We start from the raw sequence: 27,959 nt of genomic DNA, 5'->3' as shown, positions 1-27,959 counted from the left end.
TAATTTTTAAAGCTTTTGAAATGTCTGGAACTAGCAAATTACATCTAATTATTAGTTCAAAAAAGTGTTGTTCCAAGAAAAAATATAATTTGTTTGCGTTGCGAATGGTAGCGATATGAATTAAACTTTTCCAGCGGCTTGATATTGAAGATTCGGCCTGTTGTTGCCGCCACTTTCGTATTCGGTTCGGAAACGATCGTACAGTGAGTAAATGACCACGAAGAAGTAGGCATCGACGACAAATTGTATCAATCCGTTAACGATACCAGCTGCTGTTAGCGTTAAGATTTGGAGGGCGGATAGGACTGTCACAATACCTAACAGAATCATCATCGGTTTGACCTTGAAATGATCACGCTGGAAAGAAGCGCGAAAAAAAACATAAAATATTTTCGGGAAATAAGATTTTCCAAAGTTTTCTAACCGCTTTTGTTCCTTGAATCAGTTTCCAAGCAGCGTATGCAACCAATATACATAATATAATGATTACCACGAACACCCCAATGAATACTTAAATTTTAATTTGCACATTACCATCAACGAAAAAGATCAACTTATACAAATTTCACAAGTATCTCACCTCCTCGGAAACTGTTGCACGTCTCAAGGTCTAGTTGTTCCGCCATGTCTTGGCAACTGAAGACACATAGCAGTATCACGAAAATTGCAAAAATGGTCGCGAACAATAAGTTGCCAATGATTGACAGCCAGCCGATAATGAGACCTGTAATTTTGTTAAAAGTTAATTGAGCATCGAGACCAACATATAGTGTATAACGTCTGCATCAGGCGCGTCGATAGGTTTGCTGCAAGGCCATTCGAATTATCGAATTACTGTGAAATTTCATCGATAGAGACATAATCTCATCAATATTTATATAAAAACCGATCGCTATGGATGAAATCGTGTTCGTTCGGCCAGTGGAAATTCGTGTTTACCAGTTACTTGAAACAAACCTATTATTGACGAGATATAAATAAACTATTTACAATGTTCTTCATGTTCATGTTCGACATCAGTTCGAAATTCTTCGTGTAAAAAGTTCGTGGTAGTCGCTGTGATAGTATAGTAGTAATGGATCATTTTCGCAGGAGGCACTCTGCTATGTAATAGTCAACTTTCGGATGGGAAAGGCAATAAAAATAATTTCCATCAGCGGTGTAAGTTGAAAGTAGTCAAAGGCCTCATTTTGTGAACGAAATTGCGACCTTACAGGCGACTTCATTAAAATTTCATGTAATTTTTCAACGTTGTCTTGATCGATGGGGAAACCACTCTTTTGTGATTAACATGGTTAATCAGTTAATCTGTTAATCAGCAACATGATTTTTGTGAAAATGCACGGTCAATCAGTGATTAACCATGATTAACCACCATATTTCACGATTCATTGTAGTTTTGCAACGATACCCCTATTTAAATGCTGGTTAATCACTGATTCGTCATCATGTTAATGACTGGTTAATCACGTCAATAAAAAAGAGTGGTTTCCCCCTCGGTCTTGATTTACTTCATCTACAACTGTTGGTGGAAATGATTCGTTGATTTAATTGTATGTTTTTCGCAGAAAATATGCACCTCGTTGCACAAGATTTTTGTAGCACACGAAATCTTAGGACTAGTGCTAAAAGAAGTCGACTTATGTAACACGGTGGAAAATATACTATTTTAGTTGTCATTACGGACACGCCAAAAACCGGTATTTTCAGCCCACAAGTATGAAGATCATTGTATTTATGGGAAATTTGTTGTTGCGACGTCAGGTTCGAACTACAAACTTCACACATGTAATAACAAAGAGAAAGAAATTACTCGGAAAGAAAATGACGTAAGCGAGTATAAGCGTAACTACAGTCGAGGAAATTTAGTTTTCGGGTTTTCCAAAGGTATTAATCTTATTTAACCCACACTTTATCCCACAACAATGGAATCCACAAATTTAAATTTAGTTAACTCAGCGGTCGCAATGACGGCGCTGCAGTCACGATTTCAAAATGTGATATAGGGTGGATAAACTAAATTTTGGTTTTGGTTACATTTTCTCTTGGTTTTTAATTATTACATCAGGCTTCTAAATTAAGAGTACCTTTATGCAATATAAACCGTTTGAGTTTGAAAAAAGATGTTTTGTATCAGTGAACGATATAGGAGAGCGTTCAGTACGTATCAACATACAAAAGAACGTAAAATATAATTGTACATTTAGCCACCCTACGTCCGTCATCGCTTCTATTGTCTTCAAAAACATATTGTGTGCTTGTCATGATATGTATCAGACGTTTGTTTATTTATGTGTCTCATCTAAAATGCTGGCCAGCAAAATTTTGATCATTAAATTCAACGGCAAAATTGATCTAAATGTTAAAATAATTGTGAATAATAGTGAAGTTACTGTGGTTTTGTTTTCTTCTCATAAAGGAATTTGCATCAGTTCGATGTAAAGTGCGGAGCACCATTGGAAAAAAAACTTGTCGCTGAAGAATGATCAAAAAGTTGCTGGACGCAATAGCTTCAACTAATGCTTTGCAGGATATAGAATCGAAATTAGAGAAACACCAAGAGCCCCATTTGAAATCTTCATCATCATCATTTCAACTAAAGGCTTTTTTTTAAACGAAACGGAAGTTCGCTCGCAGATTCGGATCGGAACATCTCATTCGTTTTCGCTAACGCTCGTAGCCGTCATTAATCATGATTCCCATGAAGAATCGCCAAAAATAAAAAATTGGCAAGGGATGAAGAAACGCCGGCAAAAACAAAGAATGATAAATTTGTCTTTGTTGCGTTTCTTCACACTTTGGCGATTCTTCGTGGTGATTAAACAAATCCTTGGAAATTTATCCTTTTACGAAATTTATCTAAAAGGCGTTATTTGTTCGAAGCTAGTGAATCTATCCTTTTATAAAAGTTACGAAATGCTGCCTGGTTCGATCCTAAGGAAACTCTTATTTTACGTCAGGTAACGGCATCTTGTTCGATCCTAGGGAATTCATACTTTAACGAAAGATCCCGAGGACACTATCATTTTACGAAAGATAATGTAGAGACATTTCAAAAACGTATTTTTACACTTTGGCGTTTCCTCACACTCTGGCGATTTTTCTCTTCTTCTCTTCACACTCTATCGATTTTTCTTGGCAATTCATCATTATGAGGTTCCGAGCCTACGCTGAAATTGTAGCCTACATTTCTGCGTTTCGAAATTTTTGATCGCTGATATCTTTTTACGAGAGCCCTTTTTGAAAAATGTACGACCACATTTTCGAGTAAAAACATCTCAGCTTTGAATAAAAAATAAAATTGTCTGTGAAAGTTCCATGTGCTTTGAGAAAACTGTACCGATGCCCCAAATTTGCATCAAAGAGGTACACTTTTCTCAAAGCACAAACTTGTGAAAGTTCCACAGACAATTTTATTTTTTATTCAAAGCTGACATATTTTTACTCGAAAATGTGGTCGTACATTTTTCAAAAAGGGCTCTCGTAAAAAGATATCAGCGATCAAAAATTTCGAAACGCAGAAATGTAGGCTACAATTTCAGCGTAGGCTCGGAACCTCTTATGGTTGATTTGTTAAATCAACAAGAAAAATCGCCATAATGTGAAGAAAAACCAAGAAATATCGCCAAAGAGTAAAGAAACTCCAAGGATCATAGAGAATTGAAAATTTGTCTTTATGGCGTTTCTTCACACTTCTGAGACTTTTCTTGATGATTTAACAAATCAACTAAATATGATGAATTGTCAAGAAAAATCGCCAAAGTGTGAAGAAACTCCAAAATATGACAAATCGCCAAATAATACAATATTGTCGATTTGACTATAACTTTTATTTAGAAAAAGATTGTACGGGACAGCAATGAAAGTAAATAGATAGGTATGGCCAAACGTTCAAATTTGTTCTAGCTGGAGCACATACGGATTTGCATGGCGCCACCTCAAACAAACTCATTTCTAGTGCAAATTTCCACTAGAAATGAGTTAGTTTGAGGTGGCGCCATGCAAATCCGTATGTGCTCCGACTTGTATGGACTGGCCATACCTACTTATCTACTTTCATTGCGGGACAGTATATACTGCATATCATATAATTCCTCTCTCTTGTGTTTATCTGTGTTCTACGAAGCCAAAATATAATTTCGGACTACAAGTAAACCGTCTCGACCAGTAGTTATTTTCCTAAGTTCCTAATGAGTGCAAAAAGGCTATTTCAACATTAGTTAGGAAAGCATAATTTTTATGTGAATGTTTCTGAGGTTTTCCATCTTAATATTTTCATGAAGTTACAAATAATCCACAGAAAATTTTATTACCCTAGAACGAGGTCGGAAATACATCAAATAAATCAAATAGAAAACAGACTTGGAAATTGTTATTTTGTCTAAAAGTTGATATTAAAATTCTTTGGAAATCGTAAATCGCATAATTGCATGAGCAGGCATCTCAGGATTATAAATCAGGAACTTTGAAGTTCGTCATATATTCATATTCTTATCTTATTCCTGACCAGATTCTGTTTTCATGATTGAGCTCAATCATGAGCTTCACTTATAAAAAGAGTTGAATTTATTTCCTATGCCAAATTGTAATTTGGCGAAAAAGAATGTTCCGAATCTGCGTTTCGTTTAAAAAAAAGCCTTTAGTTGAAATGATGATTGTGAAGATTTCAAATGGACGGCTCTTGGTGTTTCTCTAATTTTTATTCTATATCCTGCAAAGCATTAATTGTAGCTACTGCGTCCAGCAACTTTTTGATCATTCTTCAGCGACAAGTTTTTTTTTCTAATGGTGCTCCGCACTTTACATGGAACTGATGCAAATTCTTTTATGAAGAGAAAACAAAACCACATTAACTTCACAATTGTTCACAATTATTTTAACATTTAGATCAATTTTGCCGTTGAATTTAATGATCAAAATTTTGCTGGCCAGCATTTTAGATGAGACACATAAATAAACAAACGTCTGATACATATCATGACAAGCACACAATATGTTTTTGAAGACAATAGAAGCGATGACGGACGTAGGGTGGCTAAATGTTACAATTATATTTTACGTTCTTTTGTATGTTGAGACGTACTGAACGCTTTCCTATATCGTTCACTGATACAAAACATCTTTTTTCAAACTCAAACGGTTTATATTGCATAAAGGTACTCTTAATTTAGAAGCCTGATGTAATAATTAAAAACCAAGAGAAAATGTAACCAAAACCAAAATTTAGTTTATCCACCCTATATCACATTTTGAAATCGTGACTGCAGCGCCGTCATTGCGACCGCTGAGTTAACTAAATTTAAATTTGTGGATTCCATTGTTGTGGGATAAAGTGTGGGTTAAATAAGATTAATACCTTTGGAAAACCCGAAAACTAAATTTCTTCGACTGTAACAACGAATGATGCAAATAAATCTAGATTTTAAAAGAAAATGCCATATTTCGCCTGCCTGCACCCTTTCATTAAAGTAAATATCAAGGTTGGGCAACGGAAACGAAACTAATAATGACGATATAAAACGCAATCAAGCCACTACCATTACATATATTCCACCTTTCATTAATATTGTCCACAAATTTGTGCGCTCTCTTCACAATGCTATACATCCATAGAGCGTTCTGTGTGAAGTTCGGATTGTGATTTGTATTATGAAATACGAAACATTATACTCGTTGTTATACAAAGCTAAATATAAAACCAAGCGTGTTATACTAAAGAATACATTAAAGTGGTGGCGGCCGGCGTCGATAAACCGGTGGATTTTATCAAATAACTCACACATTTGCAATTCCAGCAAATAAATATTGATGGTAAGATAAAATGTTTTATCTAAACAAATTCGTGTATTCCGCACTAGTCAGTCAACAACATGCCAATAGATTTGCATTTTTATCAGTCTCATTTCGCATATAATATTGAAATCGAACATTTTACACTTACTTCATATAACTCAATTCAATTGATTCTTACTGAGGAAGGGTTCGGCTAAATAATTGAAAGGCACATTGTTTGACTAGCTGTTATGGTATCAAATTGTCGGACACGAAATCTGAATAGATTGACAGTGGTCATTAGTGGTCAAAAATTAGTTCAACCTGAAAGTTAGGGTCAGGTTTGCCCCTCGGTCGATGTCCGAAGGACTTTTTATTTTCGTGTATGATCGAAGGACTTTAACATATATTCGACCTTCAACGCCCGAATGAAGGGCTATTGGGTAGTCATTACGGCCCTGGATACATTTAACCTTGAAACACTAACGCATACCTTAAACAATAGAATTAACAGAATCGTGGAGTGGAGATACGCTTGCCGTTTATGAAAACTAAACATGAAACTACTGATTTCTGAGAGAACTTGCGCCAAATTATTGATCTGTATTTGAGCAAACACACTGTAAACCAAGCACCAGAAGTTCTGGTCCAGAAAATATTTTTTTAACGGCCAATTTAACCGCGAATGACTCTTATTTAAACTCTAATCTGGGCCTTGGTTTGTTCTGTGTTGATTTGAGACAATCTTATCCTGAGTGCCCACAACGGGGTTTTCAATTTTTGTACGAAGGGTGCTTCACACATTTTCGTCATTTAAAGGGCACCCAAATGCCAGTCAACTTTTGTCGACTCTTCTTGATCTAGAGAACAATTTATTGAATTCGGTCGGAATCGTCGGAATACATCCGTTTTATTGGAGCGTTGTATAAATATCAAAACCGATGGTGCGACGAATATGGACTGCACAAGAAATTCTACTATTTTTTGGTGTTAGAACAACGATATAACGATTTAACGATTTTATTGCGACGCATAAGCTGTATCACATACATTATGGATAAATGGATTTTACATGCTGAGGTCGTCGAAAGACGTGCTTGAAACATGAAAAGTACGGTTTTCGACGCATGTAGCATGTAAAGTAATTTGAAGTCAACCAATAACCTCTCTAGCAAACAAATTTTGTTTTGACGCTATCAAACTACCACCTTATTCATCTGTTTGTAGGATCATACACTGTTGACTAATTTCACATGTAAAATGCAAAGGCTACGTTGCATTTCTACCACCTCAATAAATGTAGTTCGGTTGCTGTAGAGGGTATTGAGTCAACCGAACCGTAACTATTATAGACTATTAAGATTTGTCGACAAGAACAAACTGTTCGAAAATCACAAAATCGAACACAGAAAAAAAGCAAATAACAAAAAAAAAAAGATAAACATACCTCCGGTCTCGAGCTTAAAACACAGACACGAGTCAACGGTTATCATGTTGCCTAGTGAAACGATAAAATACAAAATAATGATTTCGGTTAGCTATATCAACTTGCAAGATTTTTTTTTAAATTTTTTCTGTACATTTCCATATTAACCTTGAATACAAAAATAAAATTTGGGCTGTAAATCACTGGAATTATTGCAGACATATGAATCAAATATTCGACCAACGCACTCCAAGCAAAAGTGCTTCGATTGACACCTGACAAATAGAGTACTTTTTGTATGAAATTTTATCCCCACTCTTTTTACAGTGTAAAATTGTGTATGGAGCACTGTCAAGTTTTAGTACCCTATTTAGAGTACCACTTTTGCTTGAAGTGCGTTGATTCGACCAAAGAAAACTACGCCCGTTGTTTGTATTCAAGTGTGTTATGAAATAGAGGAACGTGAAACAGAAAAAAATAATTTTTTGCATCAAATTCACTTGGCAACCACTCGTCTATACCTTTTAAAAAAATATCCCGAAATTTAAATTCCACCGAACAGAACGACGCGGCGTCACTTATAATAATAACAATCCGAATCGAACGAGCGCTTTTCCTCAACTACACTCGATGAACGCTGTTGAACATTTAGCCGATGAATTCAAATAAACCGAGCACGTTAGAAGAGAATATCGAAATTGTGTTATATTAGCTAAAATTGAAAATGTTTTTGGATGTCTAACGATGTTGCCTTATTTTATTATTCTGTCTCTCGTATGTTATAATATATGACGACTAAGCGGAAAGTTCTCTCCGCGATTAATTAGGAGAGCAAAAGGCCGATTTGTTTACTTGGCTTAATCATATACCAATCGACGGAGTTCTTTGTTGTTGTACGTGTAAAGTCATTAAAATGCTATAACTACGTATATTATATAGCTACCCTTTGTGAACTGTGACATTCCCCCAGTCAAGGTTCAGTTTTAGCGAACGAATTATTACGTATTTTAAAGAAATAATTCCCGAATATCACTCACTGGTCCTAACAGTATTGTTTGTATGATTCTTAGGAAAAAGTGAAAGTTTGTTCGCATTACACAAGCACATTCTACATTCATGGCGAAGAAGTTTTAAAGCTAGTCAAAAAATAGTTACGGTGTCATACCGAGTGACACTCCTTTTCTGCAACTGCGCTGCGAAAGCTGAACTTTTTCAAACGTGATTTGGGTGATGATTGAATGGTCTTTTTTCTCTGTTTTTCTATATTTTACTTTTTGCTACTAGTGGTGAAACGTATTTTCCTATATACTTTTCGTCACTAGTGGTGAAATGTATTTTGTGCCACCGAGAATTGAAATACGACGGATTTCAATATCGATAACTAGATTGAAATGACCAAAATTACAACACCCGTTTTCATGGCTTATTACAACACTCAAACCAGTGTTGAAATGAAATTCGTATGAGTTATTACAGCATTCGTTTTAAAAAAATGCAAAGCAACGTGATCGATCAAATTCGAAGAGTGATTGTTTACAATGAAAATTCTGAATTTTTGTGCATTTGTCTATTTCAATTCTCGGTTGGCACAATAGTATGTTGTGCCACGGAGAATTGAAATACGACGGATTTCCATATCGATAACTAGATTGAAATGTCCAAAATTTCCGCACCAGTTTGATGGGATTTTCCAACACTCAAAGTCTTTGTCTATTTTGTCTATTTCAATTCTCGATTGGTACAAAGCATGATGTGGTACACGTATTGTAATGAGTTTTTACAATACTTGTAACATACTATTGCTTAAAGACTGAAATTCGACGGATTTCGACACGCAAACTATGATCGAGAAGTTTGACTTTTCTGTACTTCCGACACCAAAACTCGATGTTTATCGAGCAACACCTAATTAACCATTCGGCTATTTGCTGTGAATCAATTTTTGAATACACATTGTGCGCCTTAAAACACTTTTTGTAACTGAGTTCAGAAATATCTATTTTCATATCGCTTTTAATCGACGATAAAGCGATACTTTTCTACACTTAATATCGAAAATGAAATCACCCGTAGCAGTGTGAACTTAATGAAAGTTTTAAATTTTGGACATTTGTAGCATGTCGCCCCTGGTGGGCTTATTCGAGTCAGTCCGGCACTGAATGTACGAATATTAAAAAAGGACTCCACCTAGGTCAAAATTAAGACGTCGGGAATTTCTATGACCCACTGATTTGCTTCACAGACGGCTCTCTTTTAACAACTACTATTACAGAAATAACCGATTACTCAGCTGCATGGAAATAACTGATTACTCAGATGCCATGAGAAATAACGGATGTGCGTTGCTTCGACCGAACCGGAAGCAAAACCATATCATATCGTTTCTCTGATTAGCTCTGGCCAACGTAATATAAGCTGACATTGCACAATGTGTAGAGAAAATGCTGCACGAAGGATTGTTTTCGGAGGTGACCAAGCAAAACAAACGAATAGTCACCATAAATATTAAGGGTATACCTGTACTTTATATTGAAGTACTGGTATTTTTAACGTTCCAGATTGTCAACAGCCGTAGGAAGTAAAGAGCAAATGCTTAAAACATTCTTCAATACGGTTTAATTGTCTGAAAATTACTTCCACATAAGAACAAGAAAAACAACAAGAAGGATCAAATCTTTCATCTTTCGTCAAATTTAAACGCGTAAACGACGACAACAAATAAATATTGTCCAGTCAAGTCTTTGCCTAATATATCGGCTTCACCTCGGATCAACAACAATCACGAAAACAGGACTGTTTAACTTTTCATCCCTTGTTTTGTACTAGTAACGACGGATATGGACAGCGGAACGGTGACTCCAGAAACTATATAGAGAAAGAATGATTTTTTTCTCCTTGTAAACACCATAAGATTAACTCGACTCGATTAATTCTTCTATTATCAGAAACATGTCCGACAAGTTCTACAAAATTACATTTATTTATCTGAGCAACGCACTTCAAGTAAAAGTGGTACTCTAAATAGGGTACTGAAACTTCACAAAATTGTACATTGTAAAAAGAGTGGGGTTAAAATTTCATACAAAAAGTACTCTATTTGGCAGCTGTCATTAATAGCACTTTTGCTTGAAGTGCATTGATCTGAGTCAATAGTTGCGATAAAATTAAATTGTAAAATTACTCAAAAATTGGACTTTTCAACGACATTACGAAAGTAGTGGTTTTTTCCAATCACCGTAATACCTAGGAAAAACAAGCCGTCAGAACAGTCGGAGCGTTTGCCCCGACTGGGCCCCGCACGAACCGTAAACATATTAACGCTCCGACTGTTCTGACGGTTGGTTTTTTCGTTTAACAATCGACAGACAGGCCGTAGCCCAAAAATATATCAAACGGTCAATTATCTGATCCTATATCTGGAACTGCTCTACCAATTTTGGTCATCTCCCAACTGAACCTTCTTTTTGATATTACAAAACAGGACAATCGATCGCAAGAAAAAGATTAATTGATCGCTGGAAAAAAGAATTCATCGCAAGAATGAAAAGAAAATTTGCTAGCAGTGTAGGTAGATCACCATCTTCTGCAGTTCTGAGACCAACTAATATATGTATTTTCCTTTTACAAAATCACTAAGAAAGAGAGAATAGGTTTTCATGCGATCAATATTTCTTTTTCTTGTGCTCAGTTCTTGTTTTTCTTGCGATCAGGTAATACATGGCGAAAAAAATTTTCAAAATCGGTTGCGTTTTACTCAAGTTAGAGCGTTCTCAGGCTCTGGTTCGACGTGTTTCAAATAGCAAACGTATGAAACCTTCGCACAAAGACACATAGGATCGATGTGTAGGAAATATTATAATTTTGTTTCCATAAAAATTTAATTATTGGGCCAAACACTATCCGAAAAAAAGCGACGCTGTCTACACGTTTAATGATAAAAATGCTGAATTGAATGAACTGAAGAGGTCAAGGTCAACCATTCCTAGAAATTGATTTTGAGTTTGTCAACGAAGTGATAACAATGAATTCTAAGTACGAGCAATTTCGGCGCAATTTGAGTTTTCATAGCCATCCAATTTAAATTTTATATTTGCCAGGGAGTTTACTACTGAAAGAAAATGCCACTTCTGTATGTAACGCTCACTTCCTAAAAGAAAAGCCTATTTTCATATTTAAGTTAACTTTTCAAATTATCCACTCGTGCCTAAGTCTTTAATATGTCGAGATATTTCAAATAAATGTTATGTGTTGTTCTAACACATACTAAATATATGCCGCGCCGGATTAGCGTCAAATGCATATCACCAGCTGGTCAACAAACTCCTTGCTTTTAACAATTAAAACACATTCAACAAGGCATTTACTCTATTCATGCGTGTTAACCAATTGTTAGGAAAGTTTGTACAATAAAAAATGCAATGAAAGTAGATAAGTAGGTATGGCCAGTCCAATTTGCCCTAGAAATGAGTTCGTTTGAGGTGGCGCCATGCAAATCCATATGTGCTCCGGCTAGAACAAATTTGAACGTTTGGCCATACCTATCCATTTACTTTCAATGCAAAAATGAACTATGGAAGGCTCGGGTTCAAATTGTGTACCACTACATTATGCTATTTGCACCAACCCGGATGGTCTTATAGTCTGATAAGGATTATTAACACCCGGGTACAAATAGTCACTTCGTTTTTTTTACGACTCTCATTAGAATAAGTGTAGTTAAACGACCAATTAATAGCATTAGGTTATGAGTTCTAAACGTAATTTATCAATATCCAAACAGATTAACCAAATCAAACAATAGTTCAACAGTCACCGATAATAACTTAACATGAACTGTGTGATACTTCTGTCGACACTCTTGACTACAGTTCGGAGCCTACCTAACCATGAAGTGAATCTTATCAATCAACTGAAGGACTTTTTCTGCTTCGATCATAACATCTTTTTACTGGATCGTTCTGTGCAAGATCATAACCGACACGTTCCCATCAACGCTAAGATTGATGGACGAATTACACCTCAAACGGTCTATATTTTTGATTACGAAGATGATCTGAACGCAACGACAGATACACAGCGGGAACAGCTGAAAAATTTAACGACAGAAGTCGGCCAAAATACATTTCTAATTGTAGTCGTTGGTGGTGCTGGGTCAAGCTATAATTTCACCAATGGCACACAAATATTGGACGATGTGATCACGATTCAAAGGGTCAAGGCCAAAGTAAAAATTGGCATCTTCATCGAACAGAGCATCAGCTCAATGGAAATGGTATTGCAATTATTTCGGTGGAGTTGGAGTAAGAGGATTGTGAACATTTTCTGTGCATTTTACCTGAACGTCAAGGACCGGGATGTATCGTCAGCACTAACCGTATTTCGATTCGATCCGTTCGATGTCAATTTTTCGATCAATTTGACGGGGAGCAAGATTATTTTAACTCCGACGCTAAAATCGTGAATTATCGCCACCATCCGTTGCAATTAATTATGCTGCCTTCTAAGCCACTTGACGATTATACGATCAACTTTTGGAGCACTGTTACTCACATTTTTAATGCATCGATATCGTTCTTAAATGCCAGTACAGAGGCTTTTATGAAAGAAGCTTTCAACGCGGTAAATGGAGACGCAGGAATGTTCAGAGTGGTTATAACTATAAAGATGGAAGGATTAATGTTGCATCCAAGCAAATTCTCATACTTTTTCTTGGTAGTCCCACATGCTCCGCCATGTGAAGACTTTTTTGCCTATTTAGAAAATACAACGTGGGTTGTTGTCTTCGGATGCATTTGCGTTGTGATTGTGACAGCAGCGCTTCTACTAGTCTTTTCTGGTTATTTGCATGCGAGAAAAAGGAATTCATTTGTTCAATGTGTTGTCGATGTCGTGAATCTTTTAATAAACGACAACTTAGCAATCAAGTATGGACAGCTTCACCATGCAGACATTTGTATCGTTGTACCGTTAACATTCATCGGGTTAATTGTGGCAAATGGCATTTTGTCTGTATTTAAGAGCTACCTTACGGTACCAATTTACCAGCGTCAGATGAAAACGATCGACGAAGTATACAAAGCCCGAATGCGGATATTATCGGATGAAGGAAATGCCTGGGCAAATGCCACAATTCGGCAACTAAAACTTTTAACAGGAAAAAGGGACTGGAACGAAATAGTGCAACCAGTAACTTTCGCCCGGCATGATGCCGATCTTAAACAATTAAACAATTCGGTAGCATATTCCGCGACAAGTGCGCAAGCGGATTTATGTTTCAGTTTACAAAAACGGTTAAACTTAAAAGCATTTTACTTGATAGCGGATCAAAGTTTGAATTATGAATTTGAAACGTTTCCAGTAAATCCCGATTATCAATTTTTCGAGCCGCTGAATATGATCTACCAACGTTTGATTTCTAATGGAATGTTAGACAAGTGGCAAACAGACTCAAGAGACAAGATTTTGTCAGAAATGACGAAAGTCAAACGTCTTAGTCTTCAATTTAAAGGCAATAGTAACGACTCAAATAAAATTGGTTTTGGTGGTATGTTTACAACTATTTGGTGTGGATGGATTGCAGGTGGAATTGCATTTATTTCCGAATTGATTTGGTACAAAATTCAACCTCAAATTATACGTCACTATCTAAATGGCTATTAAATTGGGACAGACACTTTGAGTGTACGTACTGCAAATGGTGAAGATGGCGACCTGTTGTTAACTAGTTAACACACGTTTTGTTTGTGCCCAAGTTTTTGTTTTATTTCGCTATTTTGCGAACGTTTGTGACGTTATCGTTTTTCTAACCATCAATTGCTGGCCGAAATCATTTTAAAATGCGGATTTGATCGGTCGTCTGCAAATTGCTTTAGTGTATGTCCATCAGCTGATGTGTCGTATTTTGTCAACCGGATACTACCATCGAGAAAATGAACAATTGTGCAGTATGTGATGACTGTTTCCGAAACGAAAATCCAAATCAAATTATTTGCGATATAATTTGCAGCCAGTCTTTTCATACCGATTGTGCCAATTTCAGTAAAAATGCACTGTTGTGCTATAGAGAAATGTCGAATCTTCCATGATTGCTGCATCATTCAAACACGCTCGTCCAACGTCTCATTTCCGCTATTCAGTAAATTCGATTCAAGCGTCGTTATTCCAGCCTCCTCACCATCTTACGCCCAACGTTCGCTCATTGGTAATCGGCTGGAATAATGTTTCCGTGTCTTTGGTAACCAAACCGCCCATCGCAAAAATAAACGAAAATCAGCCCGAAAATAATTTTGACGAATCCATTGGTACAAATGGATTGGATCCACTGACCACAACAGAATTCACTCAATCAAATGTCACTGAATCCACGATGGATCATAGTTCCGAAGAATATAAAATAATTCCCAAGGAATCGTCGGAGCAAAAAACTCCACCAGCTGAGTCTAGTTCCTTTGCTGAGGTGCTTACTAAATCCTCAGTTGCTGAAACAGGACCCGAAAACTTAACGATTCGACCGCAAAGTGATTCAATTCATCCACCTAGTAATACTTCGTCACCGATTGAGACAGTTAAGGTTGCTTATATATCCAAACTTCATTCGTCTGTTACTGAAGAAGATGTCAATCATTTATTGCATAATAAAGTCAGCTGAAGATGTGTCATGTAAGATATTTGTTGCGCCTGATGTGAATAGAACCATGCTTAGCTCCAGGTAATCTACATTAGCTTCCACAGCTGTAGTGCCTAATACAAAAAATACAGCTGTGGCAGATAATGTACATTACCTGAAGGCAAAGTTACCTGCTGCAGGTAAAATTTTTAACTCTTTTTGTCAGTGCTGCTTTTGACACCTATCACATAACCTCTTCTATCATGTACAGTAAGTTAGGTCTCCAGATCTGTAACTGAATTTTCTGTAAAATAAAGGCTGTAGAAACCTCTATTTGTCGTTGGACCGACTGTATGTTTAGTGGCTGCCTATTCTGTGACTAATTCGAGAGGCAGGTCACGAAGCGAACAAGAAACACACAAGTATTCTAATTATTATTTAAAAATATTTTTCGCATTTAATTAAATTGTAGGACACCGTCCGCTATTATAAACATTAATTTCCAATTGAACCATTCTGATACGATGTTCAAGTCGACGACATAATCAATCGAAGCGTTAGAAAACTATTAGAATTGACTCTCTCACTTACAATCCGTACTCAAAAATATTTCGCAAATTTACCGGTTCTCTCTCTCTGTGTCTACGTACAATAGATGGAAACATTAAACAGTTTAAAAAAATATTAAAACCGGCAGTCGGCGTGTAGCACAGCCTCTCAGTCCGTTCCGAAATATCTCTGTCCAAAGTGATTAGGAGCGACTGGATGCAGTTCAGATGTCAGAATTTTCATTTCAGGAAAGGCTGAGATTATCGTTTTCGCTGCCATCGGTGTACAGAATAGATTCGACAAAATTATGCAACCTTCTGGCACACCGTGCTCCTTGAGTACATTGACCGCCTAAATTGAATTCAGTTAGTGTCGTCCACCCAGATCCACTTTGACACAAACCCTTTTACCTGTACAACCGTATTGCCAGTGCTCATAATTGGGTACATGAGCAAGACCTGTCTTCGCGCAATATCGTCTGGAAATCGGGCATAAACAACTTTGGCAACGTGTGTTTCTGCATCTGATTCGACTAAAATTTTCCCGATTCGAATCGAGCGGCAACAGTCCCGCAGTCCTTGTTCCATTGCCTCACCCGACCGCACAATCGAAACGCCACAATTGCCAGACCGATATTTGAGACCATCTAATCATCACGTGAGCATGAGATAATTGAAGAAAATGTTCGTTGGATAAGAGCATTTTGAAAAAAATACCATAAATTGCTCCAGTCGGAGTCTGCACTTTGCAGACAGAATATGGTAGCTGGTTAAGACTTTCCTCGATGACTAAGCGGATCAGTCGATCGGCGTAAAACTTAAAATCACTGCGTGTTGTGTTTCTGTTTCAATCATTCGGTGGAAATAATTTAAAATTAATGACCAGTACGTAAGATGGGTAACTCGGTAACTATATTCTTTGTCTTACTTGTCTCGAATTATGGTTTGTAGTTCGCAGATCTGGTCGTTGTGCTGTAGTATTTTCAGATTCTCCCCGAAACTGATGTCGGTGGTATAGTTTGTGTTTGGTGCGGTGCCCATCGATAAAATATTGATTTAAAAAAGAAATAAAATAAAAAGGTTACAGACAAAATCCAGATTTATATTCCAGTGCAAAACATGTGCAACTTTTATTGTGAAATATTGACAGATGTCAAATAAATGTCAAAATATACGAGAGAGATATTCGTGGCATGCTCCATCTACTTGTCGCACGGGTCGGGACGGGATTAATAATTTAAATTCAGAAACGGTATTTCTCAAGGCAGCTGTTGGTTTGTTGCAAATAACTGTGAACACGAATTTTCACGGGCCGAACGAACGTGATTTCATCCATAGAGATCATTTCATTTATTTATTTAATCGTAATTTTACATCTCGTTCGGTTTTCATAAAAATATTGATGGGTGAAATTTGAGAGTAATTTGACAATTCGTATGGCCTTGGAACAAACCTATATGCTACCATGCCATCTCTCGAGTGTAACTCTATTGTGTTTAAGTGTTTAAGTGAGAGATATGGCGAAAAGACAACCTACTGTTCCATCTCGGGGTCTGCTGTCAGATTCTTTTGTATTATCGATGACAGCAGACCCCTAGTTGATTTTCCATCTCACTCTACTTAAACACCGTACAGTGGGTCTTGTATTCAACAATAATATTCCATTTCATGCCTTGGGCATAAATTACGGAATTTTTCTCGTAATCTAGGCCCTCAGCATGAAAAGTTGTATACGCATCTGTTGTGGACGGTTTATTTTAGGCACTTTCGCTTGTCGCCCTCACTTCGTTCGGGCTATAATCCGCGAAATTGCCTAAAATATACCGTCCACAACAGATACGTAAATAACTATTCTGTCACTATCTGATAAATCGTCGATGACAAAGATGATCATTTCGACACGGAACAACTAATCAATCAGTCATTAACAATAACGAGCTCATTCTTCTTTTGACCTTGACCGATGTGAGAGAAAGTTGCAGATAGTGTTAACACAGAAAATGTTGATATATGCTGAAAACCGACGAAGCATTAAAAATCAATGAAAGTCTAGAACAGGTATGGTCGATCGGCGAATTCGTCTTAAACGCACTCACATTTTATGTCAAAATAATATGAGTGCATTTAAGTACAAAAATCAAATTTGTCCTCCGGGCGGACAATAGACCATACCTGTTTTACACTTTCATTGTTAAAAATCTGTTCCCGCAACGCACTTAAAAACAAGGTTCTGAAAGATGTGATGTGATTGGACTTGGTAAAATTCTTCTGAGACTTGGTAAAATTTATCGGAAACTTGCTCTTTATGAAGGTTTCCACGGAAAATTCAACAAGAATTTATCGAACGATTGATCGTTATGGAGTTGGTCTGGAAGTAAAGTTAAGGATGGACAGGCGTATTGCAACGAAATTCAAGACAAAGCAATCTGCGGCGGTGACATCATCAAATGTACATGCTAAACGAAAACTCTCTGAGTTATGGCTAGTCTCGTAAATTTATTGATAATTTGCGCTCTTGCGCCTTACCGCTCAACGCTATCTGAGTATCAAAACAAACGTAAAGCAAAACCAAAATCTTAAAACTAAGTTTCCGAAACTTCTAATTTATAAACTCGACACCTGTTGTCCGACAGAGCCGTCAGATACGTATTGACTGATGAATATATCGGACAAAGATCCACCACTGGGTCGCCCAACGAAGCCGTTGTCATTCGGGCACAGTTCGGTGCGGTCCATGTGCACAACGATTTCGTGTCCTCCAAATATGCGGCAACAATCGAATTCTTGTCGTCAATACGAATCTGAGCGCTACGCCGCATAGCCGATTGTACAGTCGAACCCAGACATGTTCCCCATATCCGTATATGCGTTGAGTCCTCCACTTTCATTAGTTCTGCAACAATGAAGCGAGACTTTCTATGATTACTCGTTGGTCTAGCAGATATGACAATGTGTTGAGTCTGCGCCTCGTAACTCATTGAAATAAATGGACCATCCACCGCCAGCTTTGTGCCGATCGTCTGCTGTGCTGCATCGAATTCGTAAAACCAAACGCTGCTCAGTTTGCACACAAAAAAACCACCGAATGGGAAGTCGTCTCGTGAAGGCATCGGACAAATTTTGATAATGGGACTCTTGTCGTCCTCGGCTTTCAGTTCTTGAACGAATGTTTGCGGATTCCGAATGTCATAAATGAAGGTGCTTCCACCGCGCTCGGCTCCCAAATAAACGAATTTCGGTCGGTCACAGTCGAAGGCAGCCGCCCAAAACGATTGGTCGTCGGGCGAAAATGTGCTTACAACGCGCCGTTGCTGAACGCTGAACAGCTTTGCACCCTTGTCCAACGAGGTCGTCAGTAAGTGGTCGTCATCGTTGTCCAAGCACAAGTCTCGCATTTGTTTTGTCGATGCATGCAGGAACTCATTTGACGGTCGGAATGTTGTGGAATCAATAAATCGGATGCCGTATCCGGGAAAGAGACTCTGCGTTGATTTCTGCGTTATCATCAGTGACTTGATCCGTTTGCCATGGACCATAACTTTGCAACCGCCGTCTCTGCTGATCTCTATGTTCTTTTCCATAAAAAGTTTGTACGACTTTGGTCTTGTCGAAGTGACAGAATTGCTCAAGTTGATTGCAGACTTTTTAAGTTCGGCCAGATCTTGTTCGAGCTTGTGCACAGTGTCGCGTTGCAGTTTCAGCTGAAATCGCAACGTATCGATCTCGTCTCGATGCATTTTGGTGGCCTGTTGCTCCTTTTCCAGCAATTTTTTGTATTCGTTTATTTCGGTGGTATCTGTTGCGATCACCTTGTTGGCGTATATCGGACGAATCTCATTTCTCGTAGCCTTTTTCTTACACGACGGGCAACATTTATTGTTCTCCTGGATCCATCTGAAATCAGACGCAAACTTTTCGATTTTAAAGTGAACCAGAACACTACCATAGTCTGTGAGCCCTCTAAGGGAAATATTTAACGAGCTCTGCCCAATAAAAGTTCAAACACTAAGCGATACGCTCGCCATTTGTAAAACGTAAACTAAAAATCGTTTGTCACTTACCGCCGAATGCACGACTACATTTTCGTAGATGTAAACCAATACCATGTACACCAAAACGTATATTGACCATCAGTTCAGCCAAAATGGTGGGCAGAATTTCGAAGGGGAGAGAGCGAGTGTTAGCAATTACATTTCGATTAAAATTAGACTCCGACTTACATCCCCAAACAAATGGCCACACTTCAACGATACCAAACGATGGACACCATCAGTATCCCAATTATCCAAACAAATCGGGCAAATGGAACCATCATCATCGTTTTCACAAATTTTCGGTTTTTTCGGGGTGGCCTCCGTCAGTTGTGATTTTCTGGCGAAAATGGAATCGAAAAGTTAATTGTACTCGTGATGCGTCGTTATATGAAACGTCCCACCTTGTTCGCTTTCGTGATGGCGTTGTGTTGTAATCAGCAGACGGATTTCCTAGTGAATTCGTCGATGTGGGCTGTGTATCATCAATGACAATAACATTGGGATCGATGGCCTGTAGCGTTTGATTTCTTTGTGCAGCTGGTGGACTGGTGGAATTTATTGTTACGACTTCTTCGACTGCTGCGACAACAGGATCGTGATCAGCAGCAACAGCAACGACTGCTGATCCTTCTGGTTCAGCTTGATAAAACATTTTTACTCGCTAGGTTTCCCTTAGCACAAACCAATTCATCGATGCGTTGTCTATGCTTCTTTTCAGCGTCCAATCATCAAATTTCACAACTTTTAAATCAGCAGTCTGGACCGAACGATGTATTTTTGTTTACTTCTTCTTCTTCTTTGTTACCATATGTTTTAGAACTTTGGTACTAAACATCAAGATGTTGTACCATATATGACAGAGGTAGCGGCATAGTTGATCTGATGGTTACGTAAATAAATATTTACGTAACAATGCAATTCGATTGTATAAACCTGATGAAAGGACTTTAACAAATTAGCGAATGCGATAGGAATTCGAGGGGCAATATGTATTTCACGATTAAAATTGCTAACTGATGGCCTTCTCTGATGCTATAAGTCAAGTGCAGAAAGCCGTTGTCATTGTTTTTCCATTGTTTCAGCTGTAAGACAAACCAAAACAAGCATAAAATTGTTGTATGGGTATTGCCTTGCAGATGCAAATTACCAAGGCTGTATACTTTAAGGAGGTCTGCAGATGCAGATACGCGGGTTACACACCACGTTTCATACAAAAAAATCATCACGCCATTCAAATTCAATTTTGGTGAATTTGTTTGTGTGGAAAAGGTATGTTCCCGCGTATCTAATAAAATGGCGATCTGCGTGCAGAGAGTTGCTAATATGACGACTGGGTCGTTTCGACGGATAGAGGGAATATGTCGAATGACAGTTGGGTTTTTGAGAGAGAATGCAATACATTTTCGCTCAACCAATTTCAAAATTGGCGAATTACCTCTATCAATGCACTTTCCCTATGCATCATTGTTTGGGTAACGGTAAATTTTTCCCCCGTAAGGCAAATACTATCATCTGGATCTGATTGGCTTAAACTCTCTCCTGCAAGCCAATGGTATTTTTTGATTGCTTATTATCTCTTGCTTTCTGCACTTGCCTTATTGGCTTACACAAAATGTTGTGTTTGTGCAACAGTGCAAGATGTGGTTGAAAACGTGATAGGACGAGATGTAAATGGTCGTCACGAGGGATTTACTTTATGAATATTGCTTAAACGTCAGTATGAACAAAGCTGCGCTCTGAACACTCCATACGTAGATTTATTGACATTCACTTTTCCCACTGCCTTCCCATTTTTCAATTTGAAACTATTATTGTAATTTACTATTCTGTAACAACAGAAAACAAACGTAAAGTTATCGAAAAAAGTCTTCAGCTCGGTCCCCGAGTAAAAATAAAAGTCTCAAAAGTTCGAAAAGAGACGTCTCACGGTCTCAAATCCTTTGTATTTTGAGACTTGAGACGTCTCTTTTCGAACCTTTGAGACTTTTATTTTTACTCGGGTCTGCAAGTTTATTCTACGAAAAATCATTTTATAGTTAGCTGTAGAAAGCGAATATGAAAGTTTGTATTGTGTGGCTTTCCTATTTCAACATCGTTACGTTAAGGCAAATTTTAAAGGAAATCCACGCCATTAGTCGTATAATATAAATTTATACGTCAGAGAGAGCTTTTTTCTCCTTTGTTACGATCTGTCAGTTTTTGCATTTTGCGATTTAGTATGGAATTGAAAACTAAAATTGAGATATCTGTGCTGTTTTATAATAATAAAATAATAAAATAGAAAACAATATTTTCACACAATCTGTTAATGCCAATCGATTCCATTTCAAACACATTTTAAAACATTTTGGTCCAAAAAAAAATGTGAAAAATTGCTTAAAACAGCAAAGATATGTCAATTTTAGTTTTCATTTCCATGCTAAATCGCAAAATAGAAAAACTGACAGATCATAACAAAGGAGAAAAAAGCTCTCTCTGACGTATAAATTTATACGACTAATGGCGTGGATTTCATCCGTGTAGGCGTACCTATCCTCGAACGATTAACTTTTTTTTCGACTTTGTTTAAGTATTACAAATTTACAAGCTTTTATTTTGGATAGTTTGTATTTTCATCAAAACACAAATTTAATTAAGATTCGTTTCATGTACATTAATTAAATCATTTATTTCTGAATTATTTTTAATTAACACTTTCATTCGGCCGAACATGAAAATCCAATCGTCGGACACTTTTCTCTGATGCTCGGACACCTCTTTTTCAATGCTTGCACGCTAATTGAATTAAATAATTTCACGGATTTTTCTGAATAAAATAAGAAAAGTCAATTGTTAATCATTCAAATACACTAAAAATGAAGTGAAAACACTAAATTGAATAGATAAAACCGTTTAAATTACAATTTACAAAGAATTTTTGAGTCACACTATTTTGGTACCATTTTCGGTGTATTTAACATGGCATATGTTGAATTTGACACTTCATATGTTTTCCATATAGTCCGACTACTGAATCAAGACCAAATATCATGTTTGTATCAACCGGACACCCAAAAAACAGTAGAAATAATTGTTTTTAATCGTGTTTGAGTGAAAATAATATTATTTTGAACATTAATTAATCTCAAAAACAATAACACTGTGCAATATAAGTAATTTTCAACTAGAAAAAAGAATTGTTTTGATCACCTCACAAACTATTTTTCAGGTAAAAAATTACACTTTTCTGTACGTGGTGCCACTGTTTCAATGATTAAAATTACACAGTATTCCTAGTGAATCCAATTTTAAGATCAATCGATAGTGAAAACTACAGATTACAACTGAATGATAGTCATCCACAATATTTTCGAGCTAGATGTTAATTAATTTACTTTTAATGTCAAAGTGTCCGAGCATTGGGGCGTGTCCGAAGACTGGTACGCCTACCCTAAAGACTTTTTTAAGCAATTTTATTTCTACGAGCTAAAAAAAAACAGCTGAAGCAAATTCACGTTTAAATTTCACTGACGTCCACTGGAAAAATTTAAATTTATTTTGATTGGACGTTGTTGCATTGGTTACTACAATTAGTTACAATTAACGCTCAGCGAATGCAATTGTTTTTAAGATTTTTATGAAAATGATATTTTTTTTTAAATTAACGGACGAAATCCAATTTTTAAAATTCATTGACCTCAACCGTTTGTTCCTCAAATTCAGTATCAGAACGGCTCGTAGCGTTACGAAATTGCATAACCTTCATAACACAAAAACCAAAATATCGGGCACTGAACTGACTTTTCTTTCTGAAAGGAAAAAGTGACATTCCGCTTTCAGTTCAGATTTTCAGCGTCGTACATCGCAAAAAGAAATAAAAAAGACAGAAAAATTATTTTTGTATTTCGACTATTGCACAATTTAAACGTTATTATGAACCAAATTTGCTAAACTGAGTACCGCCAACATTGAATGCAAAAGTAATCGAAAAGGGAAAAAATTGCACTCCATTCAAAGTACAAAGAAAGAGTGTTTTGGAGACACCAGTTTTTGTTGTGATTGGGAAAAGACCATTCAAAATGGAAAGCCAAGTGAACAATATCTGCTCGCTAATCAAACAGTTGAATGTGAATGATGATTCAATTGTCCAGAACCGAAAAATCAAGGATATATACATGGCACAGGACTTCCATAATGTTACAGGTGAAGACCACATGTTGAAGTAAGTAAACCGGAACGTCAACGCATAAATATATACGATAGTAGTCATTATATGAAAAAAGCACCGCTAAAACGTTTGCGCCTTTCATTCGGACAGACTTTTCATTTTTTTTATAAAACATTTGTCCTTGATTGGTCATTGAACCCTGTGTTGGATTAAATTGTGAAATTTTTGATCCAGGAGTCCAACAATTGACGTTAGAGGTAGGCAATAGAAACAATGAGGAATGAACAATAATGACGAACGACAGTATGACCAAAATTTATCGTTTTCTTTTCCCACAAGTTCCATGTTTGTGATGAAATAGAAAAACAATCTGATGATTTCGTGACACAAAACAAATTGCACAACGTCGATTTTGTCAGCACTAGTCATCAGTTTGCTTATAAGACGATTTGGACATTACGACGAAGTGTGTTTTGAATAAAGTGTTGAGCATTCGCAGAAAGACGGATGAAAAAAATCTCTTTCCGATATTGTTTGTGATATGAAAATTTGTCGTATTGGTTCTAGTGTTGCTGGAAAATTTTATGTGACCAGCGTAATTCACTTCATATTTTCCTGAAAATGGTTACAGGGATTTTCATCACGCAATAAACCATTTTGTTTGTTGTGTAGGTCACTTTTCCAATAGCAAACTGTTGACTGTGATCTTTATGTGTATTTTGAAGTGTTCAATCAGTAAACTCATGACTCAAAATAGCTATTTGTTCATCTGTTTTCTAAAGCACGACACGCACTACGCTCCGTTTACTCTCCGTTTACGCTTTAATATCGAAAAGAGAGAACAGTTTTCAGTTTTCAATGTATGGGATATCTGTCAAAATTTTGAAAACGGTGAGTAAACGGAGTGAAGTGAGTTTCGTGCCTAGTTTCCTCTTACCAAAAAAGTACTCCGTGTGAGAGACAAAATTTAATTTTTTTCAATTTTTGCTTTGTTTATTTGACAGCTTGCTCTCTCACGGCTCTCTCACGTTGTACTTTTTGTTGAGTGGAATGGAAACTTAAGGCTGCGAGCGCACTTACGACGTTTAGCACTCCGTTTACGAGTGAACAATGGAAGCTCCTCCCACTTTCCATTGTTAAAACGTAAACGGAGAGCTAAACGGTGTAAGTGCGCTCGCAGCTTAAAGCTGAAAGTCTGTTTAGACAATACGCATGCGCAGAGAGAAAATTCTCTCTGTGAGCATGCGCAATATCTAAACGGAGACCCAAAACGGTGAACTGCGCTTGCACCTTAAGGGTTGAATCGCACTTCACTGTTTTCCGTCTCCGTTTAGATATTGCGCATGCGCACAGAGAGAATTCTCTCTCTGCGCATGCGCATTGTCTAAACGGAGACCCAAAACGGTGAACTGCGATTGCAGCTTTAGGCTGCGAGCGCACTTACGCCGTTTAGCATTCCGTTTACGAGTGAACAATGGAAGCTCCTCCCACTTTCCATTGTTAAAACGTAAACGGAGAGCTAAACGGTGTAAGTGCGCTCGCAGCTTTAAGGTGCAAGCGCAGTTCACCGTTTTGGGTCTCCGTTTAGATATTGCGCATGCTCACAGAGAGAATTTTCTCTCTGCGCATGCGTATTGTCCAAACGGAGACCCAAAACGGTGAACTGCGATTGCAGCTTTAAGCTATCGCACAGTCACCGTTTAGAAATGGTTCATCCGTATTGTTGACACTTCGATTACACATAAATTGCGAATGTGTGTTTGCGATTTTTCACTTTGATTTGCAAATCTATTGTGTACTGCAATGAAGGAAAATGGATATTTTAGAGATCTTTCTCTAGTAAACGGGCACAAAAATTGAATTGAAACGGATGAACCGATTCCTAAAGAGAGTGTAGTGCAATCCAGGCTTAAGACTTGATTTCCACTTGCCAAAGAAGTACTCAGTGTGAGAGACATAGCTGATTTTTTTTTAACTTTTGCATTGTTTACTCGCTCTCACGGCTCTCACATGGAGTACTTTTTGTTGAGGTGAAATCCTACTTGAAATCCGATTCACAGTCACTTCGTTTTGGTCGCCGTTCATATGATTTATTAGAATAGCACACAGAATATACTCCCGATTACACTCATTTTTGACGTTGTCGATAACTCGCAAGTTCTTTCTGCTTCCTTCCAGGGAAACATTCGCACTGTTCAACAATTGTGCCCTCGATGACCCGAAATTCGGCGTAAATTTGGCGTTGGTTTTCTCGTCCAGATCATTAGACACATTTGCAGAAAATGCTTCGGCAATTCGAGCCGAAATGTTGAATACCCTCCAGAAGAACTATACGAGTAAGTGGATGGCAAATTGCTTAACAAAATGGTCTCTATCTATATCGGCAATCATCGCAATTATTTTCAGATGCTGATGTGCTGCGAAACGAACGAATTAAACAATTTTACAATTCGTTGACATTGCTGGGAGAGTACTACAATCGGTGTCGAATCAGCAGCGCCCCGGTGACTGTACTTGGAAGTGCCCTATTCGAATGGCTGAGGAGACAACTGGAGACAGTCACACAGAAAGCATCAGCCGATCCATCATTTACAATTGACGAGGAGTTCGCTAAATTGATCCTAACGCAAATCACATTAAATGGGCTTTTAGCGCAACCAACGCATAAAACCGAAATCGATGCATTACTGTTCCTCATACGGAAGTGTTTGATCGAGGTGTCACAGCTCACGTCCAACATCAAAGCACTGTTTCTGATGACACTGGACCTGTACTACAGCAAATTTTCCAACATCGGCAAGGAATTGGAGAGTATGTACGCAAAGTTCCTGATCGACGAAAGTGCTGCGGCCGAAAGCGAATCCGATCGGAATACACCGGTTTCAACGACGGAAGTGAATAGCTTGAATAAATTGCGCACCGAATTGAGTGGATTGGGTCGGGGCCGAAACAAACAAGACTTTCGAATCAACAGCGAATACATCGGAAAACCACTAAAAGCCAGCGAACGGTTGATTTACGCTCAGCAACAGGCCCAGACGCTTAGAAACAAAGATGAAACGGAAGAAATTCTGCAAGAGAAATTGTTCGAAAAGGAGATGCAAGACAGGAACTATGAAAACTTGAAAATCGTAGAACAGCAAACGTCCAGTGAATGTCCACCAATATCACCGAACAAGTCGAACGACGATAATCCACCGACGACAACAACCAAATCGAAATCGACCAAGGAGCGGAAAGAAGACCAGGCCTATTTTTTAGTTAAGGCATCGAGTGTCCGGCAACGGTTAAAAGCGCCCGAACCACAGCCAGTGGTCGGTCTGACCGATTGGTATGCCGAGGTGGAAAGCAGCGCGCAGAACGAAACCAGTCCTGGTTCGGTGAGCAGCGAGAGTACAAAGCGAATCCAGAATGGTTTCCATTCGAATGCATCAAATCCTACAAGCCCGAATGAAATTCGTCGCAACAATCAGATGAATCACAGCTTTCGCAGCATACGAAGCGATTATTCGACTCGTTCAATGGATCGGGTAGGCAATCCACGGTACGACAAATACGAGAACAAGCGGCATTACAACAGGGGCTACTACAATCACAACAACAGCGGCAATTACAACAACAACAATTTCCAGAATAACCGAAATAATTATCAGCATGGACGCGATCACGGTCCGAATCACGGTCAATATCACGATCAACAACAAAATCAAAACAGATATCCGAATCGACGTCAGAACAGTGATAAAGGACAGAACTATTCGAATAAGAAAAATGATAATCGTGGTGGTAACAGAGTTGGTGGTGGCGGAGGTGGAGTTGGCACCGGTTCAGGTTACAACTCCAACAATTACCAACACAATCGATCGTATCCGTCAAAATCGTATGGGAATAGAAACCGGCGACAAAGCTACCAGCATGATGATCGATCGATTACGCCGAAACCGTTCGATGGCGAGAATTGGGACGATAAATGAGAAATTAGTACAAAAATGACCTATTGACCTATTATTATACATACAGATGATTGCAAGAAGTGTTGTTACGGTAAATATACGAAATCGTTTTCTGTTTATGTTAAATCGTAACGCCGGGCATATATTTTTTATACAAACTCCACAGTAAAATTGAATACAAAAAAAAAAACAAACAGACCAGAGACCCGCGTTAAAAATGTTATCCAATGAATCAGTTTAAAAAAAAAAAAGTTAATTTGATTGAACCCAGTTATAGGCACTGTGTACATATAGTTTCATTTTAATAATTTTAAAAATTGAAAGTGAAAATGAGAACAGTTTTCTGTTTTGCATGGTTTTTTGAGCGTAGCCTCGAGCATTTAATTTACTTAAATTACAGTTATTAGTATACACAACGCTTAATTATAAACGTCAAATGAAAGGATTCAAATAAAAGGAAAAAAAAAACATTG

At 37.6% G+C, this 27,959-nt stretch overlaps 4 protein-coding genes across 5 annotated transcripts; 1 reads left to right on the top strand and 3 right to left on the bottom strand.

Annotated features, from left to right (window-relative positions):
* Positions 1–18: 18 nt before the first annotated feature.
* Positions 19–24,854, bottom strand: LOC119077998. 2 transcript variants are annotated; one of them, XM_037185379.1, is made up of 6 exons: positions 24,843–24,854; positions 11,520–11,525; positions 7,220–7,270; positions 581–724; positions 425–510; positions 19–357 (listed from the first exon to the last, which is right to left on the bottom strand). In XM_037185379.1, the coding sequence occupies exons 3-6, from the start codon at positions 7,263–7,265 to the stop codon at positions 121–123; spliced, it is 513 nt and encodes a 170-aa protein (XP_037041274.1). In that variant the 5' UTR covers positions 7,266–7,270; positions 11,520–11,525; positions 24,843–24,854; the 3' UTR covers positions 19–120. The 2 variants fall into 2 exon arrangements, with proteins under 2 accessions (XP_037041274.1, XP_037041273.1); XM_037185378.1 differs by lacking the exons at positions 11,520–11,525; positions 24,843–24,854 and adding an exon at positions 7,720–7,872.
* LOC119077997 (uracil phosphoribosyltransferase homolog) lies at positions 15,236–16,508 on the bottom strand. Its single transcript, XM_037185377.1, has 4 exons — positions 16,281–16,508; positions 16,070–16,194; positions 15,764–15,999; positions 15,236–15,704 (listed from the first exon to the last, which is right to left on the bottom strand). The coding sequence occupies exons 1-4, from the start codon at positions 16,391–16,393 to the stop codon at positions 15,522–15,524; spliced, it is 657 nt and encodes a 218-aa protein (XP_037041272.1). The 5' UTR covers positions 16,394–16,508; the 3' UTR covers positions 15,236–15,521.
* Positions 17,829–20,200, bottom strand: LOC119077996 (E3 ubiquitin-protein ligase RFWD3). The gene is made up of 4 exons (XM_037185376.1): positions 19,788–20,200; positions 19,573–19,723; positions 19,414–19,427; positions 17,829–19,246 (listed from the first exon to the last, which is right to left on the bottom strand). The coding sequence occupies exons 1-4, from the start codon at positions 20,036–20,038 to the stop codon at positions 17,935–17,937; spliced, it is 1,728 nt and encodes a 575-aa protein (XP_037041271.1). The 5' UTR covers positions 20,039–20,200; the 3' UTR covers positions 17,829–17,934.
* On the top strand, positions 23,164–27,948 carry LOC119077995 (protein DDB_G0276689). Its single transcript, XM_037185375.1, has 3 exons — positions 23,164–23,587; positions 25,712–25,869; positions 25,940–27,948. The coding sequence occupies exons 1-3, from the start codon at positions 23,445–23,447 to the stop codon at positions 27,505–27,507; spliced, it is 1,869 nt and encodes a 622-aa protein (XP_037041270.1). The 5' UTR covers positions 23,164–23,444; the 3' UTR covers positions 27,508–27,948.
* The last annotated feature ends 11 nt before the right edge of the window (positions 27,949–27,959 follow it).

This window comes from Bradysia coprophila, unplaced genomic scaffold (genome assembly GCF_014529535.1).
Source record: "Bradysia coprophila strain Holo2 unplaced genomic scaffold, BU_Bcop_v1 contig_24, whole genome shotgun sequence".
Classification (NCBI taxonomy): domain Eukaryota; kingdom Metazoa; phylum Arthropoda; class Insecta; order Diptera; family Sciaridae; genus Bradysia; species Bradysia coprophila.
The sequence above is the reverse complement of the archived record's forward strand: the minus strand, read 5'-3'. Positions and strand labels throughout refer to the sequence as shown.

Coding starts and splice junctions, on each gene's coding strand:
- LOC119077996 (XM_037185376.1), bottom strand. CDS start 20,038: ATGTTTTATCAAGCTGAACCAGAAGGATCAGCAGTCGTTGCTGTTGCT. Junction 19,724..19,787: donor CCATCACGAAAGCGAACAAG/GTGGGACGTTTC, acceptor CATTTTCGCCAG/AAAATCACAACTGACGGAGG.
- LOC119077998 (XM_037185379.1), bottom strand. CDS start 7,265: ATGATAACCGTTGACTCGTGTCTGTGTTTTAAGCTCGAGACCGGAG. Junction 511..580: donor GTGCAACAGTTTCCGAGGAG/GTGAGATACTTG, acceptor TTAAAATTTAAG/TATTCATTGGGGTGTTCGTG. Junction 358..424: donor TGATTCAAGGAACAAAAGCG/GTTAGAAAACTT, acceptor GCTTCTTTCCAG/CGTGATCATTTCAAGGTCAA.
- LOC119077997 (XM_037185377.1), bottom strand. CDS start 16,393: ATGGGCACCGCACCAAACACAAACTATACCACCGACATCAGTTTCGGG. Junction 16,195..16,280: donor CAAACCATAATTCGAGACAA/GTAAGACAAAGA, acceptor TGATTGAAACAG/AAACACAACACGCAGTGATT. Junction 15,705..15,763: donor CTGGCAATACGGTTGTACAG/GTAAAAGGGTTT, acceptor AATTCAATTTAG/GCGGTCAATGTACTCAAGGA.
- LOC119077995 (XM_037185375.1), top strand. CDS start 23,445: ATGGAAAGCCAAGTGAACAATATCTGCTCGCTAATCAAACAGTTGAAT. Junction 23,588..25,711: donor GGTGAAGACCACATGTTGAA/GTAAGTAAACCG, acceptor GCTTCCTTCCAG/GGAAACATTCGCACTGTTCA. Junction 25,870..25,939: donor CCTCCAGAAGAACTATACGA/GTAAGTGGATGG, acceptor AATTATTTTCAG/ATGCTGATGTGCTGCGAAAC.